Source organism: Triturus cristatus, chromosome 10, assembly GCF_964204655.1.
Source record: "Triturus cristatus chromosome 10, aTriCri1.1, whole genome shotgun sequence".
NCBI classification, from domain to species: domain Eukaryota; kingdom Metazoa; phylum Chordata; class Amphibia; order Caudata; family Salamandridae; genus Triturus; species Triturus cristatus.
Genome location: NC_140593.1, coordinates 885,305,452 through 885,327,623, shown reverse-complemented (window position 1 = coordinate 885,327,623; position 22,172 = coordinate 885,305,452). Strand labels below are relative to the sequence as shown.

Here is a 22,172-nt window from a genome sequence, read left to right as displayed (position 1 = left end):
AACGGTCGATGAAGTCCCGTAACACATCATCGATGAAGTACTGAAATGCGGCTGGGGCGTTGCAGAGTCCGAAGGGCATTACGCGGTACTCGAATAACCCGTACCGCGTCCGGAAGGCGGTTTTCCATTCATCGCCCTCCCGGACTCTGACGAGATGGTAGGCCCTTCGCAAGTCCAGCTTGGTATTGATGGCCGCGTCTTTCACTTGGTCCAGTAAGTCAGGAATTAGGGGTAGAGGGTACCTGTTCTTAATGGTTATGGCGTTCATCGCCCTGAAGTCAATACATGTACGTAGATCACCCTCTTTCTTCGCCACGAAGAAGAGAGGAGAGGAGACCGGAGATTTGGAGTGTCGGATGAACCCATTCTGAAGGTATTGAGTGAGATAGGTGCGGAGATGGTCATTTTCCTTTTCTGTGAGGGAGTAAACCCGAGTACAAGGGAGCGCGGAACCCGGGATCAGGTCGATTCGACAGTCAAAGTGACGATGTGGAGGTAGGGTATTGGCTCCTTGCTCGTCGAAAACCCGGGCCAGGTCCTTATATTCGTGGGGTATAGTCTCTTGTGTGACCAAGCCCATGCCGTCTCTCAGCAGGGTACAGGCCTGGATCTCTCTAGACCCAGTTTTCCTCTCGGAAGGGTAGCAGGAGTGGGCACAGAACACGGAGTCCAACATAGTTTTGCCCGTGGCCCAATTAATCTGGGGGTTATGCTGTACCAGCCAGGGAAGACCCAATATCAGCCTAAACTGCGGGGCATCGATGATGTCGAAGGCGATGGTCTCGGTATGCTGATTTTCCATCTCCATCCGCAGATCTTCGGTTTGGTATCGGATCATTCCTGAGGTAAGATCCGTGCCGTCTACCGCCTTCACTATTTCGGGTTTTCTTTTGGCTCGTTTCATCATGCCCAGACCCGTCATGTAACGGGCATCGATGAAGTTCCCGGTTGCTCCTGAGTCGATTAAGGCTATGACATGCCAGGAGGAGCCTGTAGACGACTGCAAGAGCACCGGCACGCCCAAATGGTGGTGGTTTGCGCAGGTGTTCGAGGTCTGCTGCTTCTCGGTTTGTAATCCCAATAGACAGACCCCCTGGTCTACTGGGAGTTCCTGTTTCCCGTTCTTTCTTCTCTGGTGATCGATAGAGCAGAAGGTGTCCTCTCCTTGGGCTGGCGTGGCTTTGCCGGACAGTCCCACACGAAATGACCGTTCTTGCCACAATAAAGGCATAGATTCTGTTTCCGTCTTTTTTCCTTTTCTTCTTTAGTCAAAGGAGCACGGACACCCCCAATCTGCATGGGTTCGGGTGTTTCACGGGATTTCGGGGGTTCCCTGTATACTGGGAGTCTGGCCTCGCCTCCTTTGGATCGCTCGGTTCTCCGCTCTTGTAGGCGATAGGTCAGTTTATTGATATGGTAGTGAAACAAAACTATGTCCTCTGGTGGGTCGGTCATCTGGGAGATGAGGTCCTTTAGCTCTTCCCGGAGGCCCCTATAGAACACCGATACTTGTTTGGCTTCTGGCCAGTGAGCCTCTACTACCAATCGATTGCAGGTTGTGATGTAGTGCAATAAGTCCGTGTTGCCCTGTTTTAAATTTAGTAATTCGTTGTCCGCGGCTTGCACGAACGTATGGCGGGCAAACATACGCCTCATGGTCTCTTTGAACACTGGAAAGTTATATAGCAGAGGCTCGTCGTTCTCATCCAAGGGAATGGACCACTGAGCGGCGTCTCCTCCTAAATATGAGAGAACAAAGGCGACCTTCGAGGCATCATCCGGAAATGCCGTCGCTCTGGCCATGAAGTGGAGGTGACACTGGTTGAGGAATATGCTGTACTTCGTACTGTCGCCGTAAAACCGTTCCGGTGCGGCCAACTGTGCTATGGGTTGGGCTAGTACTTGAACAGAAGGAGTGGTCGAATTCGTAGATGTCGGACCCCACGGGTTAAACAAGGGAGGTCTCAATAGTCCTGCTGGTCGGGGCTGTTGTCCCGGGGGAGCGCCCCAAGTTCCCGTGGGTCCTGCACCCATCTGTCCTTGTAAGGCCGAGACATCATTTCTCAGACTCCGATTCTCTGCTTGGATGCTGGTTAACATCGCCGCGATGTCCTGCAAGGTAACTTCGGGACTCTCCATGTTGTCCGGGTAGGATAATTAACTTGGGCTTCGGATTCTGTCACGATCCCCACAATTCTTACCTCGTGTTTGTGGAAGGATCCCACAGGGACGACATGGGCAACCCCCGCCTGTGCCCTTCTGTTACTGGAAGGACTGAATACACTAGCCAGGTCAAGGAGGGAACCGGAGGGAGTTTGCCAGGAAGGGTAGTGAGAGCGGGATAGTGGATGGCGTGATGGGGCCCCCTTCGTGGCTCCTGGTCTGTGGGGAAGTCCACGCTACCTAAAGGCAAGAGAGGAGACAGGGGTAACTTAGGGTGCTGGGGACAGCGGGAACATACACACCCAAAGGTCACCGGGGATAGGTACAGAGATCTGGGGGGCAGGATTCCCTACTAGGTTACCTGTTAGTACGGGGTTCAGTAGTTTGTGGAACCACTGGAGACGACAACTGCTACGTCCGTGCAGTTGTGTGGATCCCCAAAGGAAGAACGAGTATCTGTAAAGCGCTCCTGCGCTGTAATGAAGGGAAAGTACTGGCGACGTCGTGCCGTTATACGAGTCGTCAATGAAATGAGCGCTTTTGCGCTTCTGCGTTATGAGGAAAGAAAAGTAATGGCGACTCGTGCTGCCTGAGTGAAGGGAAAGCGCTCCTGTGCTTGCGGGAAGTGGACAAAGTAATGGCGACTCCGTGCCTTCGCACGAGTCGTCGGAGCAAGATACAAGCGCTCCTGCACTTGCGGGAAGTGGACAAGGTTGTGGCGACTCCGTGCCTTCGCACGAGTCGTCAGAGCAAAGATACAAGCGCTCCTGCGCTTGCGGGAAGTAAACAAGTAATGGCGACTCCGTGCCTTCGCACGAGTCGTCAGAGCAAAGACACAAGCGCTCCTGCGCTTGCGGGAAGTGAACAAAGTAATGGCGACTCCGTGCCTTCGCACGAGTCGTCGGGAGAAATCTGGAGGCGCCCTTGCGCGGTCCGGACCGACTGTCCGGTTGCTGGTAGAGCCTTCGTACGCACCTGCGTGTTGGCGAAGCTCCGTAGTGGAATCCGAAGCGCCGAGACTGCTGTTCTCCGCCGATAAATGCCAGTGCAGCCGGAAGTAACGTCCGTCCGGCCGGTGGCGTCAGCTACGCGCTGTAGAAAGACTAGACTGTGACTGCCAGCGGTAACGAGTGGGAGGAGTCTCGTTACGAGGGAGGACTGCCCTGCTTTTAGGCCGCTGGTAAGAGGCGCTAAGGAACATGACATTGTGTTCCCCAATACGAATTTTGACGGGTCTCATTGTCATTCCAATATATTCCAAGCTGCATGGGCAGGTGAGCATATAGATAATGTTCTTGCTATTGCAATTAGTGAAACCTCTTTGTTCCCACTCACTACCATTCCTGAATTTCAAAAATCTACTTTTGCAGGTCAGGTGGCATGTGCTGCAGTTGCCACATCGATGGTGTCACTGAACTGGTGGTAATAGTTGGTCCCTAGGTCTGGTGGGTGGGAGTCTCTTAGGTCTTGTATGGACAAGCATGTCTTTTAAATTTCTCCCTTTCTTGTGAGCAAACATTGGTTTGGGGAAATTTTATTGGCAACTGTTGAGGAGTCTCCAGTGTTTGTTCACCACCTTGGTGATCTGATTTGAATGTGTGTTAAAAGTGGTAACACAGATGGGTCGTTCCTCTTGTTCAGTCGTCACTTTGTCCTCCAACAGTGAGTACCGATTATTGTTTTTTGCCCTTTTCATGGCCCTGTCAACAACCTTTTTAGGATAGTTCCGTTTCAGGAGTTTTGTTTGTAAGTCGGCTGCCTGGCTCCTGTAGTCATGTAACTCCGTGCAATTCCTCCGGAGGCGGAGGAATTGTCGATAGGGAAGGTTCTCCCTCAAATGGCGGGGATGAAAGCTATTGTACATAAGTAAGCAATTCTTAGCCGTCGGTTTGAAGTGTATCGTGGTCTTTAGGGTACCTTCATCTGGGTAAATGTTGAGATCCATGAATACCAAATTGGTGCATGAGGCGTTACTAGTAAAGTTCAGAACACTGTTCTGTTCATTCAGCCATACCATGAAGGCTTCAGTGGATGGGATGTCTCCTTCCCAAATTACCAGTATGTCATCTATATACCGTTTCCACGTTTTTATGTTTTGGTAGAAGGGGTTATGGGAGTTCAAGATCTTCTTGGACTCCAGATGGTACACGTAGAGACCAGATAGACTGGGAGCAAAAGTGCTCCCCATGCTGGCCCTGTGCTTCTGTAGATAGTAGGTGTCTTCATACATGAAGTATTTTTTTGTGAGTGCCAGGGAGACGCACTTCATCACCACATTTCGTGGTGTTTGGTATTCCCATTCGGTGGAGAACAAAACCTCCTCGATTATAGTCAATGTCTCATCGTGTGGGAGGCTCGTATATAGGCTCTCCACATCGAGTCCTATGAGGATGTTCTTTGATGGGTCGAACTGAATATATTGGAGTAGTTCCATCACCGCCTTGGTGTCTTTCAAATAGGTATCAGTTGCTTGGACCATGGGGCGGAGGAATGCATCCGCGAACTTGGCCAGAGGCTCCAAAATGGAGTCTATCCCAGAAACAATCGGGCGCCCTGGTGGTTGCCCCAGATTCTTATGAATCTTGGGTATAGTTTAGAAATATGGGACCCTTGGAGATTTTTTTGTAAGAAATTCAACCTCTTTTTTAGATATCCAATTGTGGGCTATTGCCTCTTCTACCATGGTGGCTATCAGGACTCTGATGGATTCAGTGGGGTTGTCGCGGATGATCTCGTAGTTCCTAAGGTCATCGAGGAGTTTCCTGCATTCATTGTCATAGGCGGTAGTCGTCTGTATCACGATAGCTCCGCCTTTATCTGCTGGTTTGATGATGTCTGCATTGAGTGATAGTTGGTGTATCGCTTCTCTCTCCTCCCTTGAGGTGTTCTGAAAGGTAGTGTTTTCTGATACAGATACATTTTGCATTTCCCCCATCACAGCCTTTTCAAATGCTAGTAGTTCCACCGGTAGTGTGGAATCTGGGGGACGAAGCTCGATTTTACCCGGAGGCCGCTGTCCTTGTCTCCTCCCTCAGGTCTCTCTTCATCTTTGAAGAAGGCTTTCAATTTCAGCTTGCGGATCAACTCTGTCATCTCTGCACATGTTCTGAATTTGTCTATTCGGTTTGTCGGTACAAATCCTAATCCTCTCTCTAGGACTCGTCCCTGTGTGGGTGTCAGTTGGTAATCTGTCAAGTTCACCACCAAATTCATCTCCTGCTGGTTGTTGGTTGGGCGCTCGTCGCGCTGGTCATGCTCCTCGTTGAGACCCGTGGTGTTTCTTCCTCTGCGGTGGACCAATGGACATTGTGGCCTCTCCGGTCCCTGCCTCTCCGTGGGCCCTGGCGTGACCCTAAAAAAGGAGGTTGTGCATAATAGTTATAGTCGTAATCCTGGGATGGGGGTACCCAGTGTTGATATGGGCCACCCATAGGAGCAGGTCCATACGGATAGGGTGGGAAAGATGGTGGTCCTTGATAATTGCCCCATCCCCACCTTCTTGGGTTGTATGGTTGTTGGTATTGGTTACCTCCTCCTCGGTTGTAACAACGTCCACTCCCTCTGCTGGAGTTGGAGTTGTCAGATCCTGTGTCTGATGATTCGCCATCTGTGCTCTGGTCTTGGTTCTTTTGTATATAATCATCCCGTATATAGGGGTAGACCCATTAATGACTGAAGCGGGTGGTATCTTTTTTCAATTTATTGAACTTGCTCTGCTTCAGTGTCATTTCGTAATCCGTTATTTCCTGATTTAATTCCTCCAGGCGTTTTTTAAGAACGTTAGGGGGTATGTAGGCCTTAAGTTGTATCTCTAAATGTTGTATCTCAATTTTGAGCTCCTGGGTGAGTCTGGTTGCTGTTTTTATTATTAGGACCAGCCAGTCACGTGTGCAGTGCCATGATGTTAATGACCAATCACGTTTGAACACTTTGTCATGCTGAAAAATATAGGGTTCGTTACGGACAATTCGGCCCTGTGGAGCCGCATTTACCCTCAGGTACACGGTCATTAGTAACCCATGTAAAGCTGTTTTAATCTGTGTTCTTCTGATGTTGGCCAACTCATCCCAGTCTGCGTTATTAGGGCCAGGATCAGTGCTGCCCAGTCCCTCAAAAGGGTTAATGGCTGCTAGGATTCTGTCTACCTCCTACTCTGCAAAGGTAAGGCCAGTATTTTCCGCCATATCTACATTTCGTCATTATAGCTAGGACCGGTGGTGTGTATAGTGGTGTTGTGTGCTAAAGTTCAGTGGTGTGCCTGTGCAATGTCAAAACTCCCAATACATTAATACAGATAATGGTACTTCAAATGGGGTAACCACTCAGGAATTCCCTGAAAGACAAAAGAACTCGCACAGCTGTGTGCTGCATATAAATCAGAAAAAAACAAAAGGGGGAGTAGAGAGGTACTACTTATCACAAGTAGTGGAGGTGGATACGTCCTTCTTCTATAGTCTATATACCATGAAGATCCACCCTAAAACAGTTTCAAAGGCCGTGCCCTCCCAAGTTAGGTATACTTCCTACAATGGTGGGAAATACGCACAGTGTTTTTAAATACCCCTCGCACACCAAAAGGGCCCTTGGTGTCATGCTTCATCATGGGGTTCTTCCCGCCCCTCTACGGGACGGGACGTGCTACGACCTACGGATACGCGGGAGCACTTTTGTTATGAGACGACTATGTGTCATGTAGGATTGTGAGTGGGTATGACGGAGGTATGTATGCTTCAATGAGCTATGCCTCCTGGGTTAGTCAAAACATATTGACTAACCCAGGAGGCATAGCTCATTGAGGCATACATACCTCCATCCCCACTATTTTAACAATACCAGCTCACAGGTGTATTAAAAATTTTCTAACCGACGAGCCAGGTATTTTTTAACCTCACTTTCCCATCCACTCCCGACCCTCCCACTCACACTCCTACACGACACATAGCACATAGTCGTCTCATAACAAAAGTGCTCCTGCGTATCCGTAGGTCGTAGCACGCCCGTCCCGTCACAGCTCTCTCCTCTCACAATGTAGAGAAACACGCTCTCTAATCCCACCCCTTAGTACAGTTAATTATACACTAAGTTCTCTATAAGTCCAACCCCTAGTCCATCCACCCCACATAGAGAAAATATTTTATTGGTTAAAACAAGGGGTGTCTGAATCACACCACTCCTGACAGGTCTTCAGTTTCAACAGTTCTTTGTTATGAACTATACATGTCATTCAACCTTCAGTAGTAGAACTTCCATATCAACCGTCTGCCAGTCGTTCATATTCCTCATCCAGGCAAAAGTATCGAACTGGGTTACAAATGTCCTCATGCCCATTCAGAAAGAAAGTTCCGCTATTTGTTGTATTGTTTCCTCCGCACAACCTTGGCCATCATCAGAGGCATGTGAAGAACATTTTACAGCATTCAGTTTTCTCCCCTTCTACATTTCTAATATCCCATGTTAACTCTAAAATTTCTTTCGGGCCTTTCTTTCAAGGCAGCATACTATACTTCTAGGAAAGACAAATACATGCATTAATAATCACTTTATAAAACATTCTACTTGCAAGCGCTCTTTGAATGCTTTTCGTTTATTTTTATTTTCTTTAGGCACTGCATATTAGGGAAAAATAAACTCTCCACCTTTGACTTATTTTCGACATTAGTTGTGTTGTGAGCATTTGCGGCCTACTCTTAACACTCTCAGCAAGCGCGTGCACAGTTTTCATCTTTCCTCTTTAGTCTTATTTTATTAGTTTCACACGTTTCTTGATTAGTATTTGACACACAGAAGGGTTCAATCCGAGCAGGTTTTATTTCACGAAAACTCTGCTCCATCACAAGTCTGCACAGACGGCAGTTACAGCAGAAAAAAACACTTTAATGTCCTTAGTTGCTTTAGCAGACCGAGATTTCGAAGCTCATTCTTCAGAAACCAATCATCTAGTTTTGGCACTGCAGGCACCGTGTGCTTGGAATTGACTATATTTCTTCTGAATATAAGAGCAAGTTTCACCATCCTAGATGATTTTGCAGATGCTCAGATTTATTTTTCTGTAACCATGGGTATCGGAGAAATCTCAGAGCCATCGGGTTTTCAGAAGAAAAATTAACAAGTCCTAGTTCATGCGCAAAGCTCCTGTATATACCATGTACTTCAGAGATGACTGCCATTGTTGTAGCCCCCCCCCCCCCCTCCCCTCAAGAAGGGCACTACGTTTGAGTGCAAAATCCTGCATCTCTTGCAGGATCCTGATGCTGTTTTGTCTGGAGTACTCTGCTTTTGGTAGTTCAGGGCTCATGGTCTGTTTGTTCACCTGAGTCCTGCAGCAAGCTTCTTCAATGTTTGTCATCAGGATGCTGCTACTCTGTATCCATGACACTACTTAAAGCTGTGGTGTTAATCGTCTGATTGCCTACAAGATGCTGCTGATCTCTGTATGCTGGGTACATATATTCTTTCATCAGTGGCTACTGCTGCTTTCTCTGAGGAGTGCTGCAGCTCTTTTTGTCTTCTTGGTAATGCTATTCTGCATTAATGCAAGCTCCTCTTCTTCTCATTGACACAGTATCCCACCATACAATGAATAACAGACTCCAGCAGATCAGAATCCAAGGATCAGCCCTAAAGTGGATTGCATCTTCCTTCACAGGAAGAACACAGAAGATCATCCTCCCTCCCTACTCCTCGCTCTATAAGAACATCACCTGTGGTGTACCTTAAGGCTCATGCCTCATTCCAACCCTGTTCAACGTATACATGACACTCCTGACCGACATCGTCAAGAGTCAACATTATCTCCTGCGCTGCCGACACCCAACTCATCCTCTCCCTGAAAACGACCATCAAAGACAAGTTCCAAAGATACATGAAAGATGGAGCCATCTGGATCGAATGGTGGCCCTTGGAGCTGGGCTAAATCCCCAAACCCACCAAACATGTCCACAACCTCGGCATCGTCCACAACAACCAGCTATCCATGAAGAAGCAGGTCAGCGCCATTTTCTCACCCTCCGAATGCTCAGAAAGTTCTTCAGTTGGCTTCCGCCCATCACCAGGTGAACAGTCACCGGCAGTCTCGACTACTGCAACACCCTCAACGTAGGAATCACAGCCCAACTCATGAGTAAACTCCAGACTATCCAGAACGCAGCAGCAAGTCTCATCTTCCACCTTCCCAGACGGACGCATATCACCCCTCAACTCAGGAAACTCCACAGGCTACCAGTTTTTAAGAGATGCCCGTTCAAGCTGCTCACCCACACATACAAGGCAAAGGACCGGTGTACCTCAACAAACGAGTTAATTTCCACCAACCTACCAGGAAACTTCGATCTGGATCCTCTCCCTGGCAGCCACCCAACACATCTGCCGGATGAACAGTGGAGGCTGCTCCTTCTCCCACTTGGCGGCTAGGGCTTGGAACGACCTCCCCTTGCTCCTCAGAGCCTCATCTTCGTTCAAGCAGTTCAGGAAGGACCTCAAGTCCAGGATGTTCAACCAGTAGGAGAAGTGGCAGCCTGATTCCCACAGCGCCTCGAGACCCTCACGGGTGATGCAGCCTCACTGTACAAATCCTGATTGATTGATTGATTGATTGTCAGCATAGAGCTGCAGATTTGTTTGACTGCAGCATGCTGCATGTATCCCTGGAACTGCTTTCTCCTAGCTACTGTTGCTGCTTGCATATTCAGTGCTTCTTCCATATTTAGTGCAGCTGCTCTGTATTTAAGTTACTCCTGCTATTGTTGTGTGCAATTTGAGCGTTCAGGTTATGGTAGCTATGTTTGCAGGGGACTATGGCTCTATTATTGTGTGTATTTTTGTATGTTGATTCTGTCCAGCTTTGCTGACTAAAAGCATGCGAAGAACAGAATATGTGATAGGCAGCCTAGAAGAGTTCTGTGCCTTTCCCAGTCAATAGTAAAATGTTATATTAGGCTAGCAGCATAAATCTCAGTCATTAATTGAATCTAATTAATGTGAATGAAAACGTAAATGGCTAAACAGCATCATTTACTGCAGTAAACAAACTAGAGCTTTATTGTTCCACTGTACACCAAACCAGCAGACCAAAAGATTTTTGGGGTCTGTTGCGATCCTATCTGTTAAACATAGCTATGTAGGGGGATTGCTTGATGCTGTGGCAGGAAGATGCAAGCATTGTGCGCTGTAGGTAGTCCTGGGGATACCCGATCAGTGATGGCTGGCACTCGTTGTCTATGCTCTGATCATGCTATATACAACTCCCTTGCCAGTAACCTGGACTAAATTGGAGTAACCAATTCAAATCGTTGGCATATTTTTTGCAAATGAATGGCCAATATGCTACTACTGTGTCTTAGGTTCCTCTCCCTTCCGTCTGTATTGTTTTGCTGTTGCAGTTTTCCTTCTGGCTCGTCGCTTGGAAATGTGACGCAGAGGTGCAGACGACACCCCAGACATCTTTGGCACCGAGGACTCCAAGTTAGAGATCGAAGACCTTCCACCCACTCGACTGGTCGTGGGTGCGGTCTCTCCTCTTCTACCCTTTCGACATTGCTCGCACTCTGAGCAAGCCTCCTCCAAGTGCCTGTCTGCTGCAATCAAGGCTCAGAAACAGGATTCTGGGCCGCCACGGTCTTCGGGCCATGGTCGATACCAAACCTCCTCTTCGGACCCCAGGCCCACTTACGGCTTAGAGCTGAAGAAAATCCTGAAGCCAAAGCACTCTGCACTGACCGCCTCCACCTCTGCATCATAACGTCCTTTGGAGCTAAAGTCTTCAACGTCAAAATCCCCCTCAGCTGAAAGGTATGCCACAATCAATCACAGACATCTTTAAGAAACCAGTTAAAGCCCATGTACTGTTCTTTAGGGTAAACAAAAAATACAAGGCCTCCCCTTCAGACCTTCTCTACATCAGGAGTCGGCTTCCTTCTTACTCAGCGGTGCATTGAGCTTGCAAACTAGCCAATGCATAGGGTACTGGCGATGTGCCACCGCCGCACAAGGAAAGCAAGCGCATCAACACAGATGGTAAGCGTATTGCAGAGCCGATAGCAAGCTCAGTTGAACCACTAACATCAGATGTGCCCTTGATGCTGCTGACGCCGGCGCTCGTTGCATCAATCTGCCCTTTGATGGGAAGCACCTATTCGGGCCCAAGGTTGATGAGATACTAGAAAAGGTCAAAAAGGAGCAGAGACCGCAAAAATGGGTGTTTTTCAGACACCTACCTCTCATGGGTCCTTCCGCAGGTCAGCGTAACGGGGTGGATCCAAGTCCACCTCCACTTCCTTCCACTGTCAGCAGGCTCATCAACAGTCCAGCTACATCTTAGGGGCATACCGTGGTAACAGCTCCATAGGCAAAGGCAGCTCACCCAAAAGAACCGCCTCACCAAGCTGAGACTTGTCCCACCTTCTCCCCATCCACTCAACACCTGTCAGAGGACCACTTCAGAGGTTCTTCCCCACCTGGCAACACGTCACCTCGGACTAGTGGGTATTCGACATTATTCAACATGGTTACTGTTTGAAGCTCACTTCCACTTATCCCAACTTACCACCTCTCCCCAGAACACCGATGTCTGCTTTTGGAAGAGGTTAAAGCACTCCTTCTCAAAGGGGCCATGGAGCCTGTGCCACAGCACCTGCAGGGCTCACAGGTGTATTCCGTTTACTTCCTCATTTCCAAGGAGGACAGGTCCCTCAGGCATATTCTGGAATTCAGGTCCCTCTGGCAAATACAGGCATCCACCTATTTCCATACCTGACGATTGGGTGATAAAGATGTAATGCGGCAGCAATTTTGCACACACACACGCAGGCCACTATAAACTTCTTACATGATCTGGGTACACCGTCTAGGTTGGTTCATCAACACTGTAAAGTCCCACCTCCAACCCCTCTAAAGCCAATTTTTGTAGGGGCAATTCTCAATGCAGAAGTGAGCAAAGGCTAGCCCAACCCTGCAAGGGTACAGTCCTTCCATGCGTTGCTCCCTCTTCTTCAGAGAGATCAACAGGTCACAGTTTGGATGATCATGTGCCTCTTTGCCATGATGTCCTCCTGCATCACTATAGTTACCCACACCAGATTACACATCCGCCCGTTGCAAGAATACGCATCAATGGTCTCTTGCGAAGAATCATTGGGACAATCTAGTTTTGATCAACTGCCGCACCCATCACTCTCTGCAGTGGTGGAACACCAACAATCTATTGCAAAGGCGGCCATTTCTCGACTCAGTTCCTCAGATTACCATTACAACCGAGACATCTCTCACAAGGTGGGGTGCACATCTATAGAACCTGGCTGTTCAAGACCAGTGCAGTCCCAGTTATCGGGTTCTCCACATTAACTATCTGGAGCTGTTAGCTGTCTATCTAGTATTGAGGGCCTACCTTACCCACATTGTTGAAAAGGTAGTTGTCATCCGGATGGGCGACATGACAGCTGTGTATAACCTAGAGAAACAGGGAAGCAATCGCTCTCCCCAGCTTTCTCAGCTTACTCAGGCAATTTGGAGCTGGGCTCACCACCACAGCATGCATCTGCTAGCAGAGTATCTTCTGGGGGTGAACAACGACTTTGTCGACCTCCTCAGCAGGATGCAGCAAAAAGTCCATGAGTGGGAGCTCCGCCCACAAGTCCTCCTAACATACTTCTATCAATAGGGGCGTTTCCCGAAGTGGAGATCTTTGCCACGACAGAAAACATAAAATGCCCAAACTCCGCCTCCAGCTTCTCACATTACACTGACAATGCACTATTGATGAACTGGTCAGGGATATTTGCCTATCTTTTTCCTCCCCTCCCCCTCCTACCGTTTGTGGTTCAGAGGCTTCCACAAACCCCTCTCACCCTCATGCTAGTGACTCCCACTTGGGCCAAACATCCCTGGTTCACCACTCTCCTTGAGTTGTCTGTGGATCGTGCAGGAGGCTCCCCACCAGGCCGGCCCGTCTCGAGCAGAACCATGGAGAAATCAGGCAACCCACCCCAGGAGTCTCAGCCTTGCGATCTGACTCATGAAGTCTTAGAGTTTGGTTGCCTTAAGCTACCTCTTTAATCCATTAATATACTCAACAAGACACACAGGCCTACTACTCGTGCCTGTTAAATTGCCAAACGGAAAAGGTTTGTCTTGTTAATGCCTTTCAAAACACCCTTTAGCAGCTAGCATCTAGGACATTGTCTGTTACCTGCTACACCTACAAACCTGTGGACACACTTCACCTCCATCCGGCTCCACTTAGCTGCTTATCTCCAAAATAGGCAACCTGTCTCCCTCGTTTGGATTCCAGTCATCAAAGCTTTTATGGAGGGCTTCAAGAGGTTCATTTATCCACGCGTACCCCCTGGCCGTAGTGTGGAATCTCAATATCATCCTTACAAGACCCTTCCATTCATGCTCCTTCAAATCCTCTCTTTGAAGGTGACTTTTCTTGTGGCTATCACCTCTCTCAGATGTGTCGGTGAGTTCCAAGCTTTAACATTGGAAAAACCCTTCATTCAGGTTCCTATGGATAGGTTTGCCATTCACACTAACCCCTAGAGTTCCCCCTAAGTTGGTCTCTCTATACCACCTCAATCAGTCTACAGAACTCTGTTATCTTGCCTCACCCGACTCAGTCGCATAACAGGCCCTTCCTACCTTACATGTTATGCAAGGCCTAATGCATTATGTGGATAGGACCAAGCCCTTTCGGAAGACTCAACAAACCTTTGTTGCTTTTTCTGAACCACATTAAGGGAAAGCCTTATCAAAGTCAGGTGTAGCCAAATGGATAGTTAAATGCATCCAGACATGTTATGTAAAAGCTAAGAGAGTTTTGCCTGTTCCCCCAAGAGCCCACTCTAGTAGGAAAAATGAGGCCTCTATGGCTTTCCTCGGAAACAACCCCACAGATGACATTTACAAAGCAGCTGTATAGACGTCCTAGCACGCTAACAAGCCGATGTTGGTCAAGCTGTACTCTGTACCCTTTTACAATTTACGGCAACACCACAGGCTAGGCACCGTATTATGAGGACTGCTTTACAGTCTATGCACTTCATGTGTATCTACAGCCACACATGCCTCAAAGGGAAAATGTTACTTACCCTGTAAGCATCTGTTCAAGGCATGTAGTGCTGTCGATTCACGTGTCTGCCCTCCTCCCCGGAGGCCTATGGCTGTTGCAGATATCTTTCCTCCTTACTTCTCTTGCATGATCATCTTTTTCTCTTTCCTGTATCTCTATGCTCCAGCACCTTTCTCACTCGCAGTGTGGGAAACAATTTGACAATGAAGCCGATGACCGTGCGCATTGCCAACGAAAGGGAGTCGCACTACCTTGTGACTCAAAAAGAGTTTTTTTCCAAAGAAAAACAACTTGCACACAACCGAACACCAGATGCCAGTTGTATGCACAGCATGTGACTCTTCAGCACTACATGCCTCAAACAGATGCTTACAGGGTAACATTTTTCTTCCCAAGAACCACAAGGTAAAGTTCAACAACGCTTTAACCAATCGCAATGAAGTGCAGTTCATAAAGCCGTTTCTCTGTTTGTGCCCCCCCTTTCTTCTTGCGACACAAGTTGCTCCAAGTGCAAAGACAAAGAAAGCGTTATGTGATGTAACCACTCCTTGTCTACACTTGATAGTATTGTAAAAGCTAATGCATCTAACAGGAAAGAGGCACAAATGATCCTAAAATACTTTAACCTATATGTGCATAAATAGTGCATTCCACAGAAAAAAACACATAGTTACCAATTTACTTACCACCAACATATTATAAGTCTCTAGATTGTGTAGGGAAGGGTAATCTTTCATGATCATTTGGTGTGGGGGGGGGGGTCAATAACCCTCGCCTCAATGTCCTAAATAGAATTGAAACGTTCTATTACGTTAGCTAGGACACTTTTCATTCTATGTCAGAAAGGTAGGTGAGGATGATGCCAGTTTAGAGCTTACTGGCCACCAGTGCAGCGACATCAGCTACTGGTTTAAATTAAAACCTCTTGAAAGTAGAGTTGGAGAACCAATCTGCCTCTTTCATAATATCCTCCAGCCTGGCTCTCAAAGAAAAAGCTTAGGAGGCCATAGGCTCCTGGCTGAGTGTGCTCCAAAAACTGTTGATTCAGTCCCTCTTCAAGAATAAAACATCACACCCTTCACATCTCACAACACACAATTTTGGAGAGGCCCTAAAAGCAGGGTATGCCACCACTCTGTAATTAGATTATTTGTTCTGTGGATGATGAAAGTAACCCGTCCCGGGTAAACACTCCACCTGTTACGTGGGGGCTCTATCTCCAGGCGGTGGGGATTCCCCAGGTGATCCCAAAGGTCTAGGCGATGGGGTAGTAGGATTGGGGAATCCCGGGAAAATTCCATCAGAACTGGATACCACTCTTGAGGTCTCCACTTTTGTGTCACCATCCTAAGGTCTACTTTTTTCCTCCTCAAGTGAGTTGAGTGTTGTGTCAGCATGGAGAAGGTGGGAAAGGCATATCCATTCTCCTTGAGCCAGTCTTATAGGGGTGCATTTTTCACTGCCTCCTCCGGGTCCGGCCTTCAGCTGAAGTTGCTGGGAAATTGGTGGTCTGAAGGGAAAGAGATCGTTGAAAATGTCCATGTGATGGAGCCAAGCATTTTCATCCTCGAAGTGTTGGAAGCCCCATTCTGCTGTGTGCTAGATATCCATAGTAGGTATTTCGTTGTCACTGAGATATTGTTTTCGAGGCTATATTCCCAAATGTCTTTGGTCCAGCACTGAACTGCAAAGGATCTGGGTAGGCGCTCCACACACTTGATGTGGAGGCTTCTTTTGGAAGACGACCATCTCTCTCTTGTAGAGCACTCGTTGCAACGAGTATCCCAGTCCTCTCTGCTGGCACTGGACTCGATGATTAAGCCCGGGCAGGAGCTGAATATGGCTCTTCCATTCCATGTTTCCATATTGGACAGCCACCAACTAATCTCCTTCATTTTTTCTTTAGTGAGCGTGATATTTTGTGAATATGTCAGTTCCTTCCTGAGGTGGTGTGCTTTGAGGCTCTGAAGAGCCCTATAATGAAGTGGGCCTAGAAATATGGCCTGTATTGATGATGACAGGAGGCCATCCAGACACACAATCTGAGGCAAGAAGGTTTCTATTTTGTTGAGAGTTATGTAGAGTTTCTAACTTATCTTCTTCCTTTTCCTAGACGGGAGGCTGTGGGTTGTCTGCACGAAGCCTACTGCAAAGCCTCAGAAGGTAATGCTTTGTGCTGAGGCTAGAATAGATGTATTTGTTTCATGATGAACCCCACATTCTCGAAGAGTGACACTGAGCTCTATATTTGTTCTATCATTTTGAATCAGGTGAAATGCCCTCGATGTTAAAGTAGTGGAATATCAGCCACTCGTTGAATTCCTTTAGGTTTACTACTGTAAAGTAACCCTCATCTCTCTGCTCCAACAGAAAGATGTTGCTCTGGGATGCACAGAAGCAGGAGTGAGTGCCGCTTTCAACAGAAGAGCTGGCACTCCTCCCCCCCCCCTTCCCTCCCCCTCCCCTGTCCGTATGATGGTGGCATCCTGTTGAGAAAAAGTTAATAGGCAAAGACGAGTTCTGGACAGGCAACCCAAAAAATTCTATCCAGAAGCCTGCACCATCTGGAGAACCCAACTGTTTGACGTAGAGATACACCAGTTGTGGATAAAATTTGCCAGTCTGCTTCCCACTTTTAATTGGGAAAATGAGAGAACACTCAGAGGCAGTGGACCTGGCAGATCTGTTGCAGAAGTGGACTCTGTTGCCTGTGTTTCTGAAAGCCTGTAGAGGGGTGGGTGGGGGGGGGGGGGGGGGGGGGGAGGAGTAACCCCCAAATCTGGATATGTCCTTGTTTGACACCTTGACCTCTGTAGGGGGCTTGATTTGAGAAGCAGCCGGCAAAGTGCCCCCTACCACAGTTGACCCCGACAAAAACCTTAAGGGTAAAGATCCTATACGTAGAGGCTTGGGCTTTATCAAGGGAATTTAATCTGGCCACAAACTTCCCTAGCTCCTTAATAAAGGGGTCCCTGAAGTCGCCTGCCCTACCTCAGAGGTGGAAAGGTCTCCTAACTTAGGATCAACTTTGATAAGGGGAAACTTGTCATTCTGTAGAAAGGGCACAGTTGGCATTGCCAAGGAAAATCATTTTGCATTGGGCCCAGCCTGGGAAAATGTCCGGAGGTATCAGAGATCTGGATTCCTTGGCCTATTCGGCCATGTCAAGAATTTGTTTCAGGGGAACAGCAACATTAAGGAGCATGTCTTGACATGACCACCATGAGTGATTAGTAATTAATGCCTTTTTCGGATCTCTAATGTATTTAGTTTGGAAAGTGGCCATTCGTGCATCTATATCGGGTGTTAGCTCCACTTTGCCATCCAACGAAGAATGGAGGCATTCCACTTTGAATCGGTTGCACACCTCCTTGTCCAGTGGTTTATGTAACTGCCCGCCACATTTGTTGCAATTTTGTTTCTTGGGACCCAATCTGAAGAGCAGCAATGTAGAATTTCGTCAGGGTCCAACATGTGAGACCCGGGAGCTAGGGAATCATCGTCAAGGACCCCATCCTTCGGGGTGAATTGTCAGGGAAAGGCGCCATGGGCTGTTCTGAGATGCATCCCCATCAGAGTCTACCGGCGACTCATCCTCATCGAACGGGTCCAGCATAGGAGTCAGGGGAGCCTCAGGAAGTGTGATTGACTCTGTATTGGCCCACAGGATTAAGGGTTCCAAACCTTGTGTGTCCTCAGACATTCTTATGTGAGAGGAGGGCCCTCTTGAGCTTTGCTAAAGTGTCAAGATCGACCCTTGGTTCATGTTTTGTTTTTTGCAGTAGCTTTATGTGGATAGTCCTCCCATTAAATGCCTTTGATTTGGGTGGGGATCAAGGATGGCCCAGGGAGGTCTTCCTTCAGAAAGAGGGGTTCTATGCACTTGCATTCAAGTAGGGATATCCTCCTCACATGGGGGGCCATAATGGAGGCCACTGCCTTATATCTGGCAGCATTAACCACCTCAAAGAAATAGTTACATATATTGTAATTGCAGCGGTCAGTGCGATGTTCCTCAGATGCACATGGGAAACCTGAGGAGACATGTTGACACAGAAAAAGGCATGCGGTGTGCGAGCGCTCCCATACAGGTGTACGGATGCCCTCTACCGGTCAGCTGACCACTCCATGCTCAGCTTCTTCTGTATCATGAATGTTTTGTAGTATAAGGATCACCGAAGCGTTCTCACAGCAGTGAGAGGCAAAGGCACTCGCACCAAAGCACTAATACATGCAGAAACTGTATCATTTGGTGAATATCCAGTCCCTCATCAGAGGTGACCAGGAGCGCTTGTTTGTGACTGCCGGAGCAGCGAACAAAGAGATTGCATGAACAGAGATGCAGGGCTTTATGGACTGTACTTCATTGTGATTGGTTAAAGCATTGTTGATCTTTTCCCTGTGGTTTTGGGAAATGTAGTTTACTAAAAGTTGAAATCTTCATGGCTGCTGGAGAAAAAATAAAGAAGAAAGTTAAGCATAATCCTTGCCTCCAGTCCTGACATAGAATTCTGCATTTATTCATTGTTTGTGTTAAAAGCCTCTTCAGTGCCCCAATCTGTGATAACATGTTGATTTCTGGTTCCTTGTAGTGTCCTGAAAATCTCACAGAGCACCTGAAGAAAGAAACAAATTCAGTGCTTGGAGGTCGTGATGCTTCGCAGCGAGGAAAGTCTCATGATCTGGACACTTTGGTGTATCAAAGTTCTCCACTGTTGTCGAGAAAGGTAAATGTCCACATTCGTCAAGTATGGTGTGGAAAATATTGGGGTAACCTGGTCATTTTTCCATTCATAAACAAGATGAAGGTATGGTGAGACAAGGCAATAGGTCTCTGTGGTTGAAATCATTAACTAAATGAAATGTGTTTCTTTGATCCCCTATTACTTTTTTCCCTTTTGACACATCTGCCTCTGTGTAGTAGTATATATGCAGATGCGCAGAAGACAATATGCTGTGTATTACCTCTGTTGAGTGTGTTGAAGATCATTATGGCCCTCCCCTCCCTAAATGCACATCTACATTTATGGTTTATGCTACAGTATTTTTTCATGTGTACTTGTTTTTTTTCCCTAAGAACATTTTTCTTTGATTTTCAGTACAACAATTATGGCTGTCACAAAACATGCACATTGTAAATAGAAAATAACACGAACCCCCCCCCCCCCAACCCCCACCCCCCCACCGATCGATCGCACAGTTGTAAAATGCACAGCAACCTCCAGTACTTGGACCTGCCAGCCCCCCTAAAACCCTAAAACGCCCACCACTTGTTCAAGACCTTGCCATATTTGCAGTGACAACCATGTGCAGTATATATAGTCTCCTCCAGTCCATACCTCTTTTCCAGGCTGCAACGGGTGGCGCGCCGAAGGAGTTCCAGTGTTATGCTGTAGCCCTCTTAGCCAGCAGCGTACCCAGCCTCACCAGAGTTCTATCCCCACAAGGTCTCCCATGTACTTCGAAATACCCATCAGAGCAATTACAGGGCTATCTTCTGTGAGAAAGTGGGTTTCTGTTGCAGTAAAACCCCCCTTTATTTTGTTTTGTTGCCAGACTACTGATGCTCTTTGACTTTATGTGCTCTGGGACCCTGCCAATCAGGACCCCAGGGCCTGTGTTCTTTCCCCAAAACAACACCCAATTGGCATCTCTGGCCACATGTCAAGCGCCTGGTAAATAGTACCATAGGTACCCAGGGCACTTGGACCAGAGAAGGCCCCTAAGGACTGCAGCACTTATTGTGCCACCCTTAGACGCCCTGTACCCTGACACTCACACACACACTGACTTTGCAGGCTGGGTGTCTAGGTGCAGAACCAAACAAAGAGTCGACATGGCACACATCCCTGTGTGCCATGCCCACAAACCACTGCCCTGGCATACATCCGTCACCCCTCTAGCTGGATGCCCTATGCCAGTGGTGAGGGTACAGGTGCATGAGCCCTGTACCCCTACAGTACCCAGGTCCATTCCTGGGCCCAGTAAGTGCAGTGCTGCCATTAAGAGTATATGGTGCTGGGAGGTTGTCATTACGAACTCCACAGCACCATAATGGCTACACTGAAGACTGGGAAGTTTGGTATCAAACTTCTCAGCACATTAAACACACACTGATGCCAGTATGGGATTTAATGTAAAATGCACCCCATCTTAGAGATGCCCCCTGAAAAACGACCAACTACCAGTGACCTGACTGAGTGGCTGTGCAAGCTGCCACCACCAGACATGTTGCTGGACCCCTGGGTCGAGAGCCTGCTGGTCTCTGGGGCCTGAAACAATGCACATCATGGGGCGAGGTGCCAAGCCTCCGCCCCAGGATGGGCAGGGTTCACGAAGGAGAAGCCTTTGTGAGCCTCTCCAGACCATTTGCTGCTTTCAGCAACTGGTCCCCACTGGTTCTACCCCCCACTTTGGGCGTGAGAACTGACGGGAAAAACAAGTGAGGAAGAGAGCTGTGCCCACCTCTGCAACTCCACCCCTAAGGTGGGGGAGGCGAGGTGAAGCACAACCTTGAGTCCCCGCCATCTTGAGGATGGGGGGACCCAGTCAACCAGGGACAGGCTCCTGCCCCTCTCCCACTGGAGAGTGGCAGAATAGGGGGTGTACCCCCCCAGGGTAGGGACCCACTGGTCCCTGTCCTTTATCTACCTGTAACGCCCCTAAATGTAGTATTTAGGGGCACACTGAATCTTCCTTCCTCAGAGTCCCGCAACCTAAGAAGAAAAAGGACTAAAGAAAACGCCCAGCAGAGGAGACTGCAGAGAACAACTGGCTTGGCCCAAGCCCTACCGGCCCGTCTGCAGTTTTCAGAGATCCTGCACCAAACATCATCTTGTCCTGCAACTAGCGACCTCCAGAACCCCTGGGAGGACTGACTGCCTTCAACAAAGACCGCATCTCCAGTGAACAGCAGCCCTGTTCAAAAGAAACTCCAAAAACAGACTGAGCCTGCTGAGAGCAAAGAAACCCGACGCCTGGAACTACCACTGCACCCGTCGCCAACGGCCCAAGTTCGAGTGGCCTTCTTGTGCCAGCGAGGTCCCCCAGCGCTCCAGAGTCCGAGTCCACCGTGGGTTGACTGCTCCAGGACTCCTCGACGCCGCCTGCAGCCTCTGCACAGAGACCCCCCCAACCGTGAGTGGCCCGGTAAGGTGAAATCCGACCTCAAAAGACACCCCTGCATCCAGCTGCCCTGCGCCCTCGAAAAAGGAACCCGAGGTGAACCTACGTCCCAGAGCCCTCCAAGTTACCTGCCCAGCTATTGGTTCCTCCCGGAAGTCTTCCTGGACCGAGCCTGCAGCTGAAAACCAAAACCGAAAATCTCTATTGAAATCAACAGGGCACCCGACCTCAAAACAGCACCCTGCACCCGGCTGCCCTAGCGCCGCTGAGGGTGCCCCTTTGGTGCTAACTTGGTCCCCAACTTGCCCTGAGCTTAACCCTAGGAGCTTTGCTCCCACAACCCCGTGGCCTGCTTGCCAGCCGCCACCAACCAGAGCCCCCCTATCCTCCATAGGATAACATTGGGCCTCAACATTCCTTAAAAATCGCCCAAATAACCTAACTGAATTTTCTCAACAGTTTTCAGGAAAAGTCCCAGTGCTGAATCCAGGATCCAGCAGTGAGTAAGAAAAAGTAACGATAACATATCTTACCTGCTAAGTGAATTTCCTCCCATAGGATAACATTGATGATTATATGTGAAAAAGTTTGTCAACTTTTGAAATACAATAATATTCCTTAAAAATCATTCCTTTAACCACAACGCATTTACTCACCTGTTTTCAGGAAATGTCCCAGGACTGAATCTAGGATCCAGTCCTTAATTGCATTTTACTTAAAACACCCAATCAATTGAATGTCCTATACCTGCAATGTGATGCAAACTGCTTTCTTAAACCTGTAATCAAAACCAGTACCAGTTATACTGCAATTCTGAACT

The 22,172-nt window shown here is 48.2% G+C and overlaps 1 protein-coding gene across 17 annotated transcripts in view; it reads left to right on the top strand.

Moving 5' to 3' along the window:
- The window catches only part of LOC146796177 (uncharacterized), a 1,057,178-nt gene that overhangs the window by 289,508 nt on the left and 745,498 nt on the right, over positions 1-22,172 (top strand). For all 17 annotated transcript variants that reach the window (XM_085628582.1, XM_085628595.1, XM_085628592.1 and 14 more), the window contains exon 8: positions 18,820-18,954. In XM_085628582.1, the coding sequence (XP_085484708.1) occupies positions 18,820-18,954 (135 nt within the window). The remainder of the gene's footprint in view (positions 1-18,819; positions 18,955-22,172) is intronic.